The 17,974-nt window shown below is 37.2% G+C and overlaps 1 protein-coding gene across 1 annotated transcript; it reads right to left on the bottom strand.

Annotated features, from left to right (window-relative positions):
• Positions 1-478: 478 nt before the first annotated feature.
• pcca (propionyl-CoA carboxylase subunit alpha) lies at positions 479-15,975 on the bottom strand. Its single transcript, XM_020638271.3, has 23 exons — positions 15,887-15,975; positions 14,845-14,922; positions 14,527-14,574; positions 14,170-14,238; positions 13,527-13,640; positions 13,157-13,210; positions 12,112-12,243; positions 11,101-11,137; positions 10,111-10,189; positions 9,529-9,631; positions 9,308-9,402; positions 8,580-8,730; positions 7,682-7,825; positions 6,510-6,584; positions 6,321-6,389; positions 6,113-6,188; positions 5,805-6,018; positions 4,426-4,528; positions 4,083-4,181; positions 3,905-3,958; positions 3,053-3,193; positions 2,771-2,848; positions 479-1,160 (listed from the first exon to the last, which is right to left on the bottom strand). Exons 1-23 carry the CDS (start codon positions 15,938-15,940, stop codon positions 1,092-1,094), a joined length of 2,136 nt encoding a protein of 711 aa, XP_020493927.1. The 5' UTR covers positions 15,941-15,975; the 3' UTR covers positions 479-1,091.
• Between the last annotated feature and the right edge of the window lie 1,999 nt (positions 15,976-17,974).

Raw genomic sequence — 17,974 nt, 5'->3', positions numbered from 1 at the left:
CACCTTGTTGAATCTATGCCACGAAGAATAAAGGCAAATCTGTTACTCTCTTGTGGCAAAAGCAGGTCCAACCCTGTACTAGCAAGATGTACCTAAAAGCAGATGATTTTGAATTTATGTCATTATAAGGACTGAAAAGTTTCCCGAGTTCTTCCAATTTACTAGTTTACTTAAATATATGAATTTCCAGTCAACTTGATCTAAAGAGTTAAATTATCTCCTACGTTAGAGCAAAAATTGTTAGTTCTTTCTTGTAGGTTGTTGAATTGCATGACTTCTAGTAATAACAACTGAGACTCATGTCTTTTTCTTTTGTAAAGGCTTATAGCTACTATATAACGTTTTTTTGACTGTTAAAAGGTTTCGCCAAAACGTTTTGTGCCTTAATAAAGTGTCATAGATCATGTTAGTGGTGATCTAGTGCTTTATTGCCTTGACATGTCATGTCATTTCTGATGTAGAAGACAAAAGCTCAGTCTGACTGTGGAAAACCAGGAGCCCTTTATTGATTGTATGTACAGTATGTGCAACCAAATTGCTACAGACATTTTTTTTTAGTTACCATTTTTGTTTTCTAGCTATACAAATACTTTTGGCTTTCTGTCTCTTTTATCTCTACAGTATAATAGATGTTAATGGAAGGTGTTTTGTGGTGAAGTCACAGAAAATCATCTGTACTTGCATTGTATGTGAATTAATTTCCTATGTGGATATACATGTTTATATCACAAAACTTTGCGATATAAACCAAAACTATTGACAAAGCCAAAAAAAACAAAACTTTTTTTCATTTTTTGTAACTGACCAAAAATCAGATACAGAAAAAATAGCACCAACGAAAAACTCAGAGAAAATTGCATCAAACAAAGTAATGTGAAGGAATCCACTATGTAGAGAAGACACATTGAAACAGCTGATACAGCTGAGCTCTGAGTCGCCATCAGGGAAACTCAACTCTGCTGGGGGTCCATGTGGAGACTGACCACTGGCATAAAAAGATGATCTGTCATTGTCCAGTGTTTGATAAGCTTCTCCTTGGGTCTTCCTCTGTCAGCTCATCCCCTCACACATCAAAGGCTACAGGTTATGTTTTACTCGAGCTCTACCAGAAGGTCTCCCTCCCCCACTGTCTCCCCTTGCCTACAATGGACACTCTTGACCTGGAGGGCAGGAAGACAAACACACACACACACAATACAGATAGGAGAGAAAGAGAAAGAGAGTTATAAACTCAAACATGAGCAATTCATTGTTAAGGCATAATACCAGTTAACACTTAAAAGGACACAAACCAAGACTTTATTTGTTAAAGAGTACAAAGTATTTAAATTCTACAAATTGTGTTAATAATATTCAAAGTGACTGCCCTCTACAGGTGTTAACCCGGCTACGGCAATTGATTTTTCCTTTTGGCTGATCTGGATCTGCTGATCTGGAGCTGCTGATCTGGAGAATGCCACAGTACTCATTCATGCACGGCCTGCTCAAACCTCCACCTCAGCGGCAAGATAGTGGGGACTACAGGAACGCGAGGGATACAAAGGAGAAATCCTTCCTGCATCGTATCCCATCTCCCCCTAGCCCATTTCTCTTTTGGAACATAAAGATGAGCAAGGTCTTCTACCTGCTCTTATGTAATATTAAATTACAAAGAGTAAGGTTGTTTACCTGCTTTTTGTAAAGCATCTTGAGATAACAACTGTTATGAATTGGCTCTATACAAATAATAACTGATAGATTGAAGTGAAATATGTGGTGGCAGCGTCAAGTCCTCAGCATCGGCTGTCTCAGAATTCCTGCCTGTGCTAAAGGTTCGAACTGACACAGCGCTGGACAGCCCCGCTTGTGGCAAACAGGAGTCTCTGGAGGAGAGAAGTTCTCTACGCCTTTGCTTTCACTGCAAACGTGGCAAAACTTTGGATCTCTCTGCCTACTGGCATATAACTAGAGAGCAACAGTAATGCTTTTAACAGAGGTCTCAAACAATGGCTAACGTCAAATCAACAGTGCTAACATGAATAGCTCTGACTGGTTTATTGTTGGATCATGCTGCCTTTGCTCTACAGTTCATGTGTATATTTGACTCTGAATATATTGCTGCTCTTTTATCAATGTAATATTGCACATTTTATTATTTTAGTCATTTTTCTCTCTGTCTTATGGCTTTTCTTCCTATCTTTAATTGTTTCCTTTCAAAAGTCTCCTGTGGACAGGTGTTGAGAACTAGCATGCATGCTAAAACACTTAAACAATGCATCTGGTTCATCCAATGTATCTGTGATGTCCATGCCAAATGAAGTCTATCCATATATCTATCTACTTCAAACGACATTTCATTCACAAATGTAATTCCTGCTTCTCATGGTTGATTAACCTCGCTAAACTTGCTAATCAGTTCATGAGCGTGTATGTGTGACATGTTTAAATGAGGCTGATGGTGACTGATAAAAGGAGTGAGGGTGCTTGTCTTACACCCCCAGTTCTGTCCATGTTTATATATTTTATACAACGATGATAGGAAGGCTTTTTTTTCAAATTCCAGGGTAGATGCACTTCAGCCGATACATTACATGAAATGATTTATTAAGAAACAGAACAACTCTCTTAGTGTGTACTTTGTGGACAGGTTGTTGTCTGTATACATTAATCAGAAGGGATGCATCAATTCCATTTTTGTTTTAGTAAATGATCCATTACAATCTATTTACAATGTACAAATGACCATTGACAATAACAACAGGAGGTTATTGTCAATATTGTGTATATTTACCTTTGCTTGCTTGACAGCAGTCAAACTGTTCTGCATCTTCATGGCTTCAATCACACATATCTCCTGACCCTCTGCAACCTAAAACCACACACACAGTCAGTCAGTCATAGCATCTTATTTCACCTGGCTTGTGTGCACTTCATTAGATCTTAACTGATCAAAAGAGCTGCCACTACAAGGTATACATTGCAGAACTTGAACAACATGAAGTACATAGGTGAGAATTGCCTGAGGTCTTTTCTGTAGGTAAATAAAAAACCTATGCATATTGGGATGTGTTACCGTATCTCCTGGCTTGACAGACACAGCCACCACTGTGCCTGGCATTGGCGAACGCAATATGCTGCTTGTATCTTCTGGAATTTTTTCTGGCATGAAGGAGTTCAACGCTGCTGCCAACTTGGTTAGTACACGAACCTTAAACTAAATACACGGCATAAGGACAGGAATAAGATGTTTTGTACAACAATATAATACAAATAGCTCTTGATAAGATGGTAAATGGTGAATGGACTTCAGCTTGTATAGCGCTTTACTAGTCTTCTGACTTTTCAAAGCATCAAAGGAGTAGGGGTGAAGGCGATTCTGACCGTTTTCTTTTTTCTTTCATCTAATGTTCATCAGGACATTACATTATTTAACCGGGGGAAAGGGATTTTTTTTCTATGCCACAAGAAGGACAACCAAGCTCTGCTTTATTTGTTTATCAACTATGGCTTTTTCATTCATCGCTCACATGCAGATCGCTACCAAGAGCGATCTGAATAGGCTTTTTTTGAATAGGCAGATGGATATTCACTCTTTCCAAAAGCAGATATGAAAGTGTCCGCAATAAAAACATGCACACTCAGGGCCGTGGATAGCATAGCAGTTAAACTGGCGGCCCCTCCCCTCGACACTTTGATGTAATTTCCCCAATCGGTAATCCCAGTTTCCGACTATCCACTTTCCCCTCCTCAACTAAAAGCCCCAAAACGTATTTAAAAAACAAACATGCCAATCCTGAAGTTTAACATGCTGTGTGGTGGAATTTCACTCCAGAGCGTACACTACACTTTAGCCTTAGATAGCATGAGGACTCAGAAACATGTGTGATGTTTTTGAATTACAAACTCATGCAGATTTGTTCCTTACCGATGTGCCCAGGTACTGCAAGACAATGTTTCCTGAAGAGTCTCTGGACAGACACTATGAACAGAGAAAATATACTCTGCAATACATATATAGTCCAACTGATTTGTGTTAATACTGGTTTAGTCAATATAGATTCATTTAATATAGTTTTATAACACCTTATGTGTGTTTGTGTTACCTGAAGCATTCTTTGGGTACCATTGATGGTGAGTGGCAGCAGTGGGGATGCCAGATTCCACTCTCCTTTGACTTCCACCACTCCTCCATCCACCTCCACCTACAAAGACACACATGTTGTTTAATGTTTAATCAAAAAGGCAGATGAACTTTGTTGAAGTTCTTGAAGACGTCCCGCTTCTTGTTCTAGAGTCTTCTTCACTTCTCTAGTTAGTAATGTCACCGCTTTGGTGATTCTTTTGATACTTTCCCGGGAGCAGAGCCCTAATGCATCAGTAAAACATATAACCTTAATAAGGGAGATATATACATTTTCTTTTCACTGAAATTAATGAAATACTCACTGTATACACATTTCCTGACTTGGTGACCTCCATGGAATAGCATCCATCCCCCAGCTCCACACACATTTCCCAGTTGCTACATTCCATAGGGGTGGAGGATACCCTGCAAAACACAAATGGCACATTTTATTGTGATAGGGTTCAAATGCATCATAGCTTCTTGTTCTGAAGTAACATCCAGTTGAATGCATCCATGGATACCTGTTGACAAAGATGTCATTGTGAGGATGATTTATAAGATGCCACCAGGACATTACTAGACCGCTTTGTCCTGACCCTAGCCAACTGGCTATTTTATTCATATTTGGCCAGTATTTACAGGTAAGGGGTTTAGTCATAAAGGACACTACATTTCATAGTAGTCAGTATATTTCAGACAAAGTTCCATCTAAAAACACTTGCAAAGGGGTAATGCTTTAAAGGCTTTATATGTGATTTTTCACACTTAAATGTAATAGAAATCAAGTATATCCTCTGAAAATAACTCTGTGAGTCATGACTGTCTACAATGGGTGTAACACCCGAGTCCCACTGTCTGTGATGTTTTCTGAGTTTTCCGAGTCATATCTTCAGTTTGTTTACATCGCCAGGACGGCCGGCTGACTCCTCCCCTTGCGAATAAAAGTTGTTTAATTGAGGGACTAGAGAAAAGAAGAATAACATACAGTACTCACTGCTTAATTGAATGTCACGTAAGCGTTTCTAGATCACGCTCATTTTGGGTAAATTTACATGCAGTGTGAAGATACTAGCGTCATAAAGTACGCTAGCATTAGCATGCTATCACAACAATGCAGCACAAATTGTTTTGGTTTCATGCTGGTGCTCAAGGGCAACATATACTGGATCAAAAAATCCCATATAAAGCCTTAAATGTGTCATCTGATTATTTGACATGTTAATGATACCACAAAGACAATGTTCTTTGCAGAACATGGGGACCCTTTGTGTCATGCAAAGGTGTGAATATTCCACGAGTGTTTGTGTAGAGATGAGAGATAAGCCTCAAAGCTATCCATTGTCCTACACTTTGTTTTTTTTCCCCATTTGTTGTTATTGTACATCTCGCCTGCATACATTTGTAAGTGTATATGAATCAAAATATTTAATTCATATGTTCCTTTTTTAATGCCATTAGAAAAAGTAATAAATAAAAACAGTACCAGATCCCATGCAAAAAAAGGCTTTACACCAGCCAGATTTTCTAAAATTAAAATTTCAGTTTCCTTTTCATCATCATAAGAAAATGATCTTGCCTGATTGTGATGATGAGGCTCTTAGAAAGCGCTGCAATTTTTGGTTCATTTGACAGTAGGGATGCTGAATGACAAACGAGACTCCTGAAGCCTCCAGTTGCACTCATTTTGTGGTGTCCTCACCTTAGGTTGCCCAGGACCTTCTGTGAACGGAGCTGAGCAGTGATGTGGATTGCTGCTGCTGAGGCCAACAGCTCTCTGCAATTTTCCTTCCCTAGCTGGTGACCTTTGAAACCATCGGGGTAAACCTCGGGCAAGAAGTTGGTGCTGATGTCACCGGAGATAAAACGAGGGTGTGTGATGATTTCTCTCAGGAGGGGGATGTTGTGGGTTACACCTGGAGAGACAACAGAACATTATCACCAAAGCTATTGTCATTACAAAGTGCATGCTAGTGCTGCATGGAATTGACTGAAAATTGGTTTGGGTACCTCTAATAACATAGTTATCCAGAGCCTCCTCCATCCTGGAAAGGGCTTCAAGTCGTGTTGCTCCATAGGTAACCAACTAAAGATACAAACTAGAGAGGGTTACTGCAGAACCAAACATCTTTCTGGTAATCAACTTTATTGCTGTGGCCAACTGTTTTCTAAAAACAAGAACATGTATAAACTGTTGTTTATTTCATACATAACTGACCTTAGAGATCATGGGATCATAGTAGATACTGATGTCACTTCCCTCCTGGATCCCACTATCTACACGGACCTGACAGTGCAAGGAGACAAGAAATGTTTTATACTGGCAGCTCATTGCATGTCACCCGAGGACATTGAGTGTTGAGATTTGTGTTAGTGAAATACAATTTTAAAATAAATAGCAACATACATTGCTGAGGTTGACTGGCTCTTGGTATTGAGATAGACGGCCAATGGAGGGAAGACCAAAAGATTTGTAAGGATCCTTACAGAACAAACAGAGAAACAAAAAACATTCAGGTTTAATAACAATATATATATTTTTTTTTTCAAAGTACTTAAAGACATTTAAGAAAGAATAACAACAACACAGTAAAATGAAATGTAAAATCAGCAGTCAAGTGTTCTTCAGCTCTCTTGCCCTCTTCTCTCAATTCAATTGAATTTCAATTCAGAGAGCATTATTGGCATGAATGTGACAATATTGTGAAATCATGTAATAACAAAAAAAAAATAGTAATCAATTCATTTTAGATTGAGAATGGCTCCTCAATTTACTAGTTTCAACCTAACAGTATAATCTTAGAGTTTGCTTTATAGTTTCTTTGGAAGTTCAAAAGAACCTAAGTAGTTTATGTCTCATTTGCTGTCTACATTTCTGTTATGGCTAAATGATATCCTTATTCATTGATTTATGAATAAAAAATGGATGATTTTTTTAAATATGGTTTAGGAATAAAATGTATAGAATACTATTTGTTGTTAACCTTTTTCTTATTTACTTGATAGAAACCACTAAATCTTCAAAGAAGAAAAAACTAGTTTCCTTTATTCATCATCCTAAACAACAGTCCAGTGCGTTTTTACAAATCCTTTAACTTGATTTTCTTAAGAACAGTATTCTTTCAATCCAAACATATCCCATGGTCCTTTGAGCATTGTTCAGACAAATTCAGTGGACAGGGCATAACCAAATAGACGGCCCGCATGCTCTCTCAGACAACATGATATATGACAGATTACCAGGATTGATTTTCAAGCAAGACAACCATTTAGGGATCATTAATGTGATCTGATTAATTGTAAATTCTATGTCATTGGCTGCTATGACAATACATTTTTGCTTGTTTCGTCACTCCTAAAAAATTCCTGACTTACTCTAATAAAGTCAGTTAATAATCTAAAACATTCACTATGAGTGAGTGAGCAGGGTGATGATTTGGTAAGTATGTTTTATAAGCATGTTTGAGAAACAGTTCACATACAGGACCATGCGAAGATATCTCTCAAACAATATAACATCTCATGAGAATCTCTCTCTCTCTCTCACTCTCTCACACACACACACACATACACACATACCTCAGCGTAGACACGACTCTCTATGGCCCAGCCATTTATTGGGATATCCTCTTGTTTATGCTGGAGTCTGTAACCCTTAGCAACCCTGATCATCTGCTCCACCAGGTCCAGGCCGGTAATGCACTCTGTAATGGGATGTTCCACCTGGGGTCAAAGGTTAAACAGAATGACAGGTTTCTAGTGGCGTGCTGGATGAATGTGAATCTTGTTGAATGCTTATTGGTCTTTTCAAAATATATAGCTCTCTTAGGCTTGTCAACAGCAGTTGTTGTCTCAGACATGGTTAAAAAAAATGGCTTAGTGAAAATGGAAGTGTCCTGATTGAGGAAGTGCGATGTGATTCACAATTTTTGAAAAACTTTGTAAATAGTCCAGATAGTACTTCCCTTGGACCACCCTGTTAGCCTGCACGTTTCTAATAGTAACCTAGACACACTTTGACATGAACCCTTCCCTGTCTAACCATTAGCCTTGCCTCCATGTGGGGGAAGAGAGACAGACCTACCCATTTCCTTCTCTTCAAATAATCGCACATAACAGACATGCTCCGATGATAAGCAAGGTCCACTTTACACATCTTGCAAGCAATCATTTTTCTTCTATGAGAAGCGTAGTTCTCTTTGTGAATAACTGAGAATATGTGTGGGGGGAGGGGGGGGAGGTGCCGGGGATAGCTATTATGCTACATTTAATTGACCTGCTGCTCCCCTGTCATTGTTTTACACATGCAGAGATAGCCAGAAGGCTAGTTCAGCAGATACCCAGCCATGGAAAATCGTATTTGTCCGTGATGTAACCAACGACGGTGGTGTGTCAAGAATGTCAACAAATCCTTGCACCCCTATTCTTCAGACCGGTGTCTACACCAACATCTACAAGGACACCAAAGTATGCTTACCTGAAGCCGTGTGTTCATCTCAAGAAAGTAGAAGTTCTTCGTAGAATCAACCAGGAACTCCACAGTGCCAGCAGAGGAGTACTGCACTGCCTTGGCTAACTGCACTGCCTGCTCACCCATGGCCTGTCGTGTCACTGAGTCGAGAAAAGTACTACAAATATACACAGCAATTCAAACCCATTAGAGGTGCAGTTGGGAAGTCTAATTGAAAGTTTAACTGATCAAAGCCCACTAGCTCCTATGTACTGATATGGTTTGATGGTCCAAATCCACAATAATCTCAGCCATTTACAATGGACAACAATTCTTCAATAGCATCAGACTTGTACAACAAATACAGTTAATGTTAGTGTCTGAAGCCTCTTAATTACAATTAGTTAAGTGTTCAAAACTGTGAGGGGACTTTACCATCACAGCACCCCTGTGTGGGGCTTCTGGGGCAGCAGAGGGCTGTGCTGGATTATTCTACAAATCAATTTGGGTTAAGGCAAGACAAGTAGGTGAATCTGTGCCCGCTATGGTGACAAAACTGTAGTCAGTGACTTCAGAGCACTGCATCACTGACAGTTGAGCAGAGCGGATTACTTATCATCAATTGCCATAAATGAGGATTTCTTTAAGTTAGCAGTTGCTACTGCAGTATTAGCCTTCACCAAAAAACTTAAAACGTTCTTGAGTAAAATGCAAGTAAAAAAAAAAAAATCAAGGGCAGACAGTCGCTCACTAACCTTGGAGCTTCTTCCACCACCTTCTGGTTCCTCCTCTGGATGGAACATTCCCTCTCGTTCAGCCACAGAGCATTGCCATGTTTATCAGCCAGCACCTAAAGAGGCACAAGGAATTTTCTGGTCTGGAGAAGATTTTCATTTTTATGTTCTTATCTAGCTGAAAAGACAATTTTGACAATCATCCATTATTGATCGGTTGTAAAGTGATCTTTGTATTATACCTGTATTTCTATATGCCTAGGGTTATCTATGTACTTCTCAATGAGCAGCCTGTCATCTCCAAAGCTGGAAGCTGCCTCTTGGGAAGAGAATCGGAAACCTTCCCTGCAACAATGACCCAAAGAAAGTGCTTTTATAGTCCATTTTCTGTTGTTTCAATCATTTTAAAAACCACTTGGCTTACATTAAAATTCTGCCATAGCTTCAAATCTGTCAATTTCTCAGCATCTTTTCTCCAATTGTCTTCTAAATGATAATGCTACTAACAATTCTAAATGACAATTCTGAATGATTACTTGTCTTTTTCTGTATTTCCTCAAAATCCTATTTTTGCCATCTCCTCTCAGACAATTCTGCCATTTGTCCTGAAACTTTGTCAGGACAATCTATTCTACAGTCATTACAGATATAACCTCATGAAGCGGATTTTAAATACCGCAGTCTTTTTTAATATCATTCATTTTAAAATACGCCTTTCTAAGTAAAATATTCCATTAGTGCTGAGAAATCAAATCTGGCTTTACTAAATAGTAGACAATAACCATAGAGTCTATATCAATAGGAAAGAAACAGGAATGCAATACCTCGTCTCCTCATCATTCCATGCAATCCTCATTCCTTTCCCCCCTCCTCCTGCAGATGCTTTGATCATCACTGGGTAGCCTAGCAACACAACAATAAAACAAAACACAACTGCAGTCCTTGCAGTCCACAAGAAAAAGAATCAACACTGCAATAAATACACGTCAGAAAACTGCAAAACAAATCAAGACAGTTATGTAAAATAAAGAGATACAGTTGCAATGAAAAATTTACTTTTAAGTTGAACGTTTTTTAGTGCTGTCTGCAGTTCTTTTATGAAACAGAATGTTTCGGATATGTACTGAAAGTATTTTTTTTCTTTTACATTTCTCATTTTATCTTCTACAATTTTATCTTTTATCATCTTTTCGACGTGGAAGGACAGGGTTCATTCCCCGTCTTCTGCTGTCACGTGTCCACGTCTCCCTGGGCAAGACACTGCACACCAAATTGCTCCTGCTGCCGTGTCAGCAGCTTGTGAGTGTGTATGTAAATATTGGATAAGTTAATACTGATGGACACTTTACTTAGCAGGAGTAAAAAGCACCTTGAGTAGTCATAAGAGTGGAAAAGCCCTAAATTCAAGTCTATTTATTAAGAGGTTGCCTCTTAAATATTTGTCAGTCCTTATTTAGGTTCCTCCAGTTACAATGCCTTAAAGAATTCCTTTCTTCAAATTTTGTTTTATAATTAACTCTTATCTGCTAATTTTGTATACATTACTCATAATCATAATAATACTAAGTCTAACAAGAACAATAATAAAGTTTATTACAGTAATACTCTATTTTTATAGCACTGTTCAGCACTGTTAAGAGGAATAGCTCAAGTTGAAGAAATAGAAATATGAATTCAAAGAAGTAAATTAAAGTAACCAGAAACAAGCTGTTAAATGATGGAACACCCAAAAAAGCCCCAAACACACATCATGAAATCAAGTATCTTCATAAAAGAGCAAAGGTGGGGTCAAGTTGATACATGGAATTACTTACCGATCTCTTGTGCGATCTTTACAGCTTCCTCAGCGGTCTGAAACGGAGAGTTTATTCTTTACTGCTGATAATCCAAAGCATTAGACAACTGTTGTTGATATTTCTTTCTTACACAAGACAAGCTTTGAACTGGCTTGTCAACATACTGTTGGTAAGACATTGTGAAGTTAATAAATATAAAAACAATATTTAAGAAATATTGTTAGGTCTCAGGTCTGAGCAGTACACTAAAATATCCAAATGTAACAAGATAATAGTTTGGTTTTAGATGATGATGAATGAGGAAACAATAAATTATCTCATTTTGGGCTCTGTCATCCACTGCAAATGAGAAAATCCCAAATTGTTCCCATAGAGTTAAATAAACCTGTCAATATTAGTGCAGAGTTTCCCACAGAATGAAGCGATACCTGGGCGGTGGAGTTGGGGGATGGACATACTTTTTTTTTTTTTACTCTTATTTTATGGTATATTTTAATATTAGGTTTGTATTTATATCAAATGTGTTTTTCCCTTTAAATGAATTTAGTTTCTGCAACAAACAACTTTTATCTGCTCAATTTATCCACGCACACGCACAGACTCAAACACAACTACTACGCCTCGTGTTTTGAAAAGTTACACTCGATATTCTGTTATTTATAGGAGTTCAGCACAGCATCAGCAGCAAGCAGCTGCACATTAACTTTATTAAAACGAAGCCATGAGAAGCTTCAGTTCTGATAAAAGCAAGGCACCTCGTGCATTTACAAGAGGGATGTACGGACAGCGGACCTTCTCTCTCTCTGACGATGTGATTCTGCACTCTTGGTTTTGCTGTGTCATATCTCTCTGCAGGAGTCGAGAGGGAAGTTTTTTTTTTTTAAAGGAAGTTTTGTCATGTTGCACGGAGCTGTGAGGTCCTTGTGCACATCTGCACTCTCTCTTGCCCCTGCTGTCTCTCTCTCTTTCTAAAAATAATTTAATAATTAAATACAAACAGGTCGGAAATATACTTCCCCATTGTTATACCTTAACAACTCCATCATATCCTGGGATTGTGTTGACCTTTGCAGCCTTAGCAATCAGCTTGCTCTCAATTTTGTCCCCCATTGCCTGGATAGCATGAGTGTCTGGGCCAATGAAAGCCACACCATCTGCTGCCTAGAAACAAACAAACATACCAGGACATCAAGTACAGAAGGCATACAATTGAATAAAACCCTTAAGTCATCAAAAAGAAATAGTTCAGCCCAACTAGCTCAATAGGTACACCACACATGGGATTTGTTTACCCATCTCCCTTAAATGATTTATTTTATCAAAGGGGATTTCTTGATCCTGTTCACTGACTAATATAGTTAAGTTTGATGCCAATCATTTACAGTTCAGCAAAATTGAAAGCAAATGTGCTTATATCTGTGGCTCAGTTGGTAGTCGTCGTCTCTCAACTGGAAGGTCGAGGGTTCGATCTCCAGCTCCTGCAGCAACATGTCCGATGGGTCTTTGGGAAAGACACTTAACCCCAAGTTGCTCTTGCTGCTTTGTCGGCGGAGTATGCATGCGAATGAATGGATTAGTTACTTCTGATGGTCTCACTACATACAGTAACAACCTCTACCATCAGTGTGTGAATGTGAAGGTGTGACAAGGGGTGTTAAAGTGCTTTGAGTAGTCAGAAGACTAGAAAAGCGCTATACAAGCTCAAGTCCATTTACCATACCCAGAAAGTTAGAAGAAAAATGAATCGTTGTCTGTGAGTTAATTACTTGCTAGATTATCCTTTAAATGCCTAGTCATTCAATTCACAAGGTTTTTTATTTATATTCAATACCAAATTTTGGATGTAAAGTTTTATAAATCAAACATTGTCATCATATTTAAAGGTTTTTTGGATGAATGAAACTAAAATAAATCATTAACATCTTGGAAAATGTTTAAACTGATCAGGAACATGTTCTTTTAAACAGAAATTAATATCATTTTCACCTTTGCATTTTTTTGTCATTCATTTTTAATCAGTGGTAGTTAAGTGTGTTTATAAAAACGACTATTTACCTGATTATATGATACTTACAAGCCGTTTTGCAAACTCTTTGTTTTCAGAGAGAAATCCATAACCAGGATGAACCTTTTCAGAGAGAGATGTGTAAAAATGCATGAAATTGATTACAAATATTTTCAATCATGAATGTACGTTTCAAAGCTAGTCTGGTTGAAAAAAGTATTGAAGAAAAAAAAGAAGAGTAAAAAGTAACAAAAATGGTACGTTAGTGATACTGTATAGTAAAAGTTCAATAACTAACCGTCTAGACAAACTAGTCTGTGTTTTATGTTACTAAGCCACATAAAGGATTTATTTGTTGTACACATGATGTACACAAAATGTCACATATACAATCTTCCACAGAAAAACTTGGAATAATAAAAACCATATGGATGCTCACAGCTTGTGCTCCAGTGACTCTAACGGCTTCCATGATTGCATCCATGTTCAGGTAGCTCTTACTTGTCGGGGCAGGGCCAACACACAGTGCTTCATCAGCCATTTTTACATGAACCTTGATAAAGACACAAAATGGGATTTAGATTTCACCTCACAAGTAATGAGATACAGAGTTGGTATATACTAATTAAAGACACTCATAACAGTAAAACCACACGTACAACGGCTGTTGTTTCAGGAATGTGGAGAACATTGAACGGACATTAAGTATTAACAGTTGATCTTCCTAACTCCTTGATCTATTTGTAATACACCACTCTGTTCTCTGACTTGGGAGTGGATGCATGCAAGTCAGATACCTACATTTGTTTGTTTACAGACTAAGTACAGCATTTTACACTGTTAGATGCAACTGAAAGGTCCGTATCAACTGTGATATCAGCATTTCAAGATTGGACTGAAGTTCCGTCAGGTGACTTGTTAAAACAGTTAACAGACTAAATGTTAGCAGTTTTCAGTGCATAATCTCCCTGGCTTTAACTCACTGGGTACTACTGGCACTAATAGAGCAAAAGGGATTAGACGATGGCAAAATTTTCCCTTTGAAAGTCAGGAATACTTGATGTACACAGAAGGTGACTCACAGCACTGGAGTCCACGTCACTGTGAACAGCTACAGTCTGGATGCCCATCTTCTTACAAGTTTTGATCACCTAATGGAAAAACACAAATCATTAGCACTGATGCTTCACCTTACATTCAATGTAAATTATGAAATTGTGAATTATAGTGGAAGGTACTTGTAACAGAGCATTTCTAGGAATGCACTGTTAATAATGTGAGCAAAAAATGTTTAAAGCAAAGCTTGCCCCGTAAGGTTTCTTTACAAACATCATATAGTCTGTGTGGTGTGAGACTGAGAACTGTGAGTGTCCAACTGTGGATCAAACAACAATTTAATTTCCGTTTGTTTACAGTACACATGTGTAAGCCAGTATTACCCTGCAAGCAATTTCTCCTCTGTTGGCAATGAGGATCTTATCAAAGGTCTGTGAAAGGAAAAAGCGGACAATAAATTAATCAATAACAGAACAGGAGCTTTTCATAGTTCACCATTTTGCCAGTCTATCTGAAATAACACAAACATTGTTTTACCGCCTTCCTCCTATGCAAGACATTTTTTCTATGAATCCCACTTAACTGTCTCATACATTTATTATGTCTGATCATTAATTATGTCCAAAACATATATCTTATCCTTAATGTCAATTGCAAAAATAAAACAGGAATCAGAAAAGAAGATGAGAACTTTGCATTACCTTTTCAGAAGAATTATAAACAGTAGAATACTGAGCTTTGCTGTGCACTGCACAGCATCTGTACTGGAATGACGCATTCTGAAGAGCACACAAAGATACATTTAGATACCATCACCATCTTAAAAAGCTCTAGTTTCTAAAGTATATGTCAATCAAAGACCTTTTAAATTAACTTTCTCAGCAGGAAAGTTAAGTAAAGTGAAACACCTACTGGTTTGATATGTGCACATTATCCCTTTAAACATTTTAGAGTGGGGATTGGGTCGCCCTTCAAACAGGAAGTCAGTATCTTTACTACACTTTATGAGCTACCAAAGCAAACAGACTATCATAATAAACATTTACTAATTATTTCTAATGCCTGAAACTGCTGTAATCAGATGAAGTGAATAAAAGCATGCATCAAATAAAAAAATAAAAGCCTTTTCCAAAGCAAAGAAACCAGGATGCGAGTTACTAAAAACATATTAACATGACATCAACAGGTAGCCTACCTGTTGATGTCATGGGTTTAAACAGTCGACAGTTGTTTATAGTTTTAACTTCAAATTGTTTCAGAAAGCATCATTATTACATCGCACTAAATAAATGTATGAATTTGTGAGTGAAAACCCTTTAAGTTAGATAACTAGAAAAGCACTTTATAAGTGCAGTCCATTAAGTGTGTGTAAAACTTTGTCACATTGTGCAGCCTGTCTGCAGGAGATAATGGGCTGAAGTTGGTTTACTCAGCTAACAGTGTCAGTGTGTAACATTGTCTCCACGGCTTTTGTATGAATCTTTGTAAGATTTATACTTCAGTGGTCATTTTGTTCTTATTGCCAAACCTACGTTGATGTCGTAATTGTGTTACCTTCTACCCTACGCTCGGTAACCTGTGGACTTGTTCGGTCAAGAACATTTCAGACTGTCGTCTTTCCGTATGAGGTCATTTTGGGATACAACAACTCTCACGTTATTCGCAGTGCGCGCACACACACACACACACACACACAGATTGATAAACGAGCTCTCGTTCTGTGTTGGTTTATCGACGTCTCACCTTTAAACCAAACAGGAGCCTGTTCAGTGATGGAGAAAGCCAGTGTGCCGCCATGTTGATAAAATGGGACGGTCAACCTTGCCACTGACGTAATGACGTCAGAGTTCATTGATTTTTTTTAAAAAAAATTTTTAACTTTATTGTAAAAAGTCTTTGGTACAAAACAATTGTACATTCAGTAGAACATGCCTAACACAGACATTGATTAAAATAATAGCAGGTCTTTTTATTTACAGAGGTTAGTAGGGAACCAAAAGAAAAATGATAAGACAAAGTACAATTCAATAAGAGGTTTTGTTTGGGTAGCCTATTATAAATAAGTGCTTCATTTTAATAACTTTTTTGTTAGAGGATTTAAATAATGAAATTGTATCTTGTAAGTAGGCTTTTTTAAGACAATTTGTTTTAACACACGAATATGTTTTTTTTTAATGACTGTTGAATTCTGCTATGAGTAAAATATATAATATGTATCGTATGGCCATTTCAATTTGATAGCCACAAAAGTAAAGTAACTATAGCCTAATCAATACCAAAACGATGTATTAGGTGTTATCTTGATTAATTTATATTTATTCGAGAATTTATAAATGAACTTATTCCTTCACCTTTGGTATATCAGGAAATGTTTGATATTTGTTCTTAATGTATCAGCATCATCTTTCGAACAATGTTGTGAAATGTAATTTCTAAGCGATGAAATAGGGTATAGCTCATTAAAGGTGCACTATGTAGATTTGGTATTACAATTTGAAAGTTGAAGAAGTGAAACAATTCTATGCTATATTTTCTGAACTAAATACAGAAACTTAATTCAAAGGAAAAAGTTGGTCCCTGGAACACTGTTTAGAGCTTAAAAGCTACAAGGAGAGTTTCGTTTTTCCCTGTTTCAGGCCCCCCACCACAACTTTCTGCGTAGCATTTAATCTTCAAACAATGTTCCAGGGACCAACATTTCCTCTGGGAAAGGTTTGTGTATAGAGTTATGATCATAAACCACCAAATCTGTCAATTTCTCAAACTTTCACATTTCTCTACCAAAACTCCATAGTGTACCTTTAACAAAAACTTTCGTATATGAAGAAGTTTGGCAATTTTAGGTTAGTACCAGCTGTCCGATTGTCAAAAATAAAGGAAAAAGCAGGTTAGCATTGTTTTGGAATAGATATATGACATCATGATTAAGGTCTGGGAGATTGAGAGAGGATTACAGAAGAATGAGATTTTGTTTGTTCCTTCCTTCCTTGGAAGTTTTGTTTAAGATCCCTAATATAATATTATTTAATCAAGAGATCTGACATCTTTAATAAAAAATATCACATTTGTCTCTGAGTTGTTAAATATGAATCATAACTGATTTTGACCTATTTTTGACCTATTTCTGACATCAACCAAAAATTGACTCTAGATTTATTAGTTCAATCAGGTAAAAAACATGTAAAATATTGTATGTATCAGGATTTTTAGTAGGCCAAGTATCTTACAATTCAAATACACTACATAATGAGCATGGGATTGTAATGGTTATTCTGAAGGAGATCTAGCCAGCCATTTACCTCACAGCAAAATAAAAATACCACCAAATTTGAAATCTTCCTCTGACAAAGTATTTCACAGTTTCTTACTTCAGTTATCATATTTTTGTTGTGAATGGGGTTTTTATAAACATATACATTTCCAAGGATCACATTTTTTCATTTTGCCCACTTTAAAAACACAAATTATCTGGTGACAAAAAATATCCCATTTAGTGATTGAAGTCTTCCCAGGAAATGGTTCAAAAGTAAACTGTAAGAATATATTCTCTCCCCACTGATTTGACCAGAATTTTGTTAGATTTGGTTTCTTGGAGAAAAAAACACTGAGCTTTTCCATAAAAAAAAAAAAAGGAATGTTAATTTTCTTTTAACAGAATGTCTTGCACTATTATTACGTAAAAGTTAAAAACAAACAATTAAAAGAAGACAAATTCAGATGTAAAAACCTGATGATAAAGATACGAATATGTTGGTTTTAGAACTAAACTATGAGAACCACCCTTTTATAGCCATTAAATATAAAACAAATGCAAATGTTTTGATTTTTGAG

This window comes from Labrus bergylta, chromosome 10 (genome assembly GCF_963930695.1).
Source record: "Labrus bergylta chromosome 10, fLabBer1.1, whole genome shotgun sequence".
Lineage (NCBI taxonomy): Eukaryota > Metazoa > Chordata > Actinopteri > Labriformes > Labridae > Labrus > Labrus bergylta.
The sequence above is the reverse complement of the archived record's forward strand: the minus strand, read 5'-3'. Positions and strand labels throughout refer to the sequence as shown.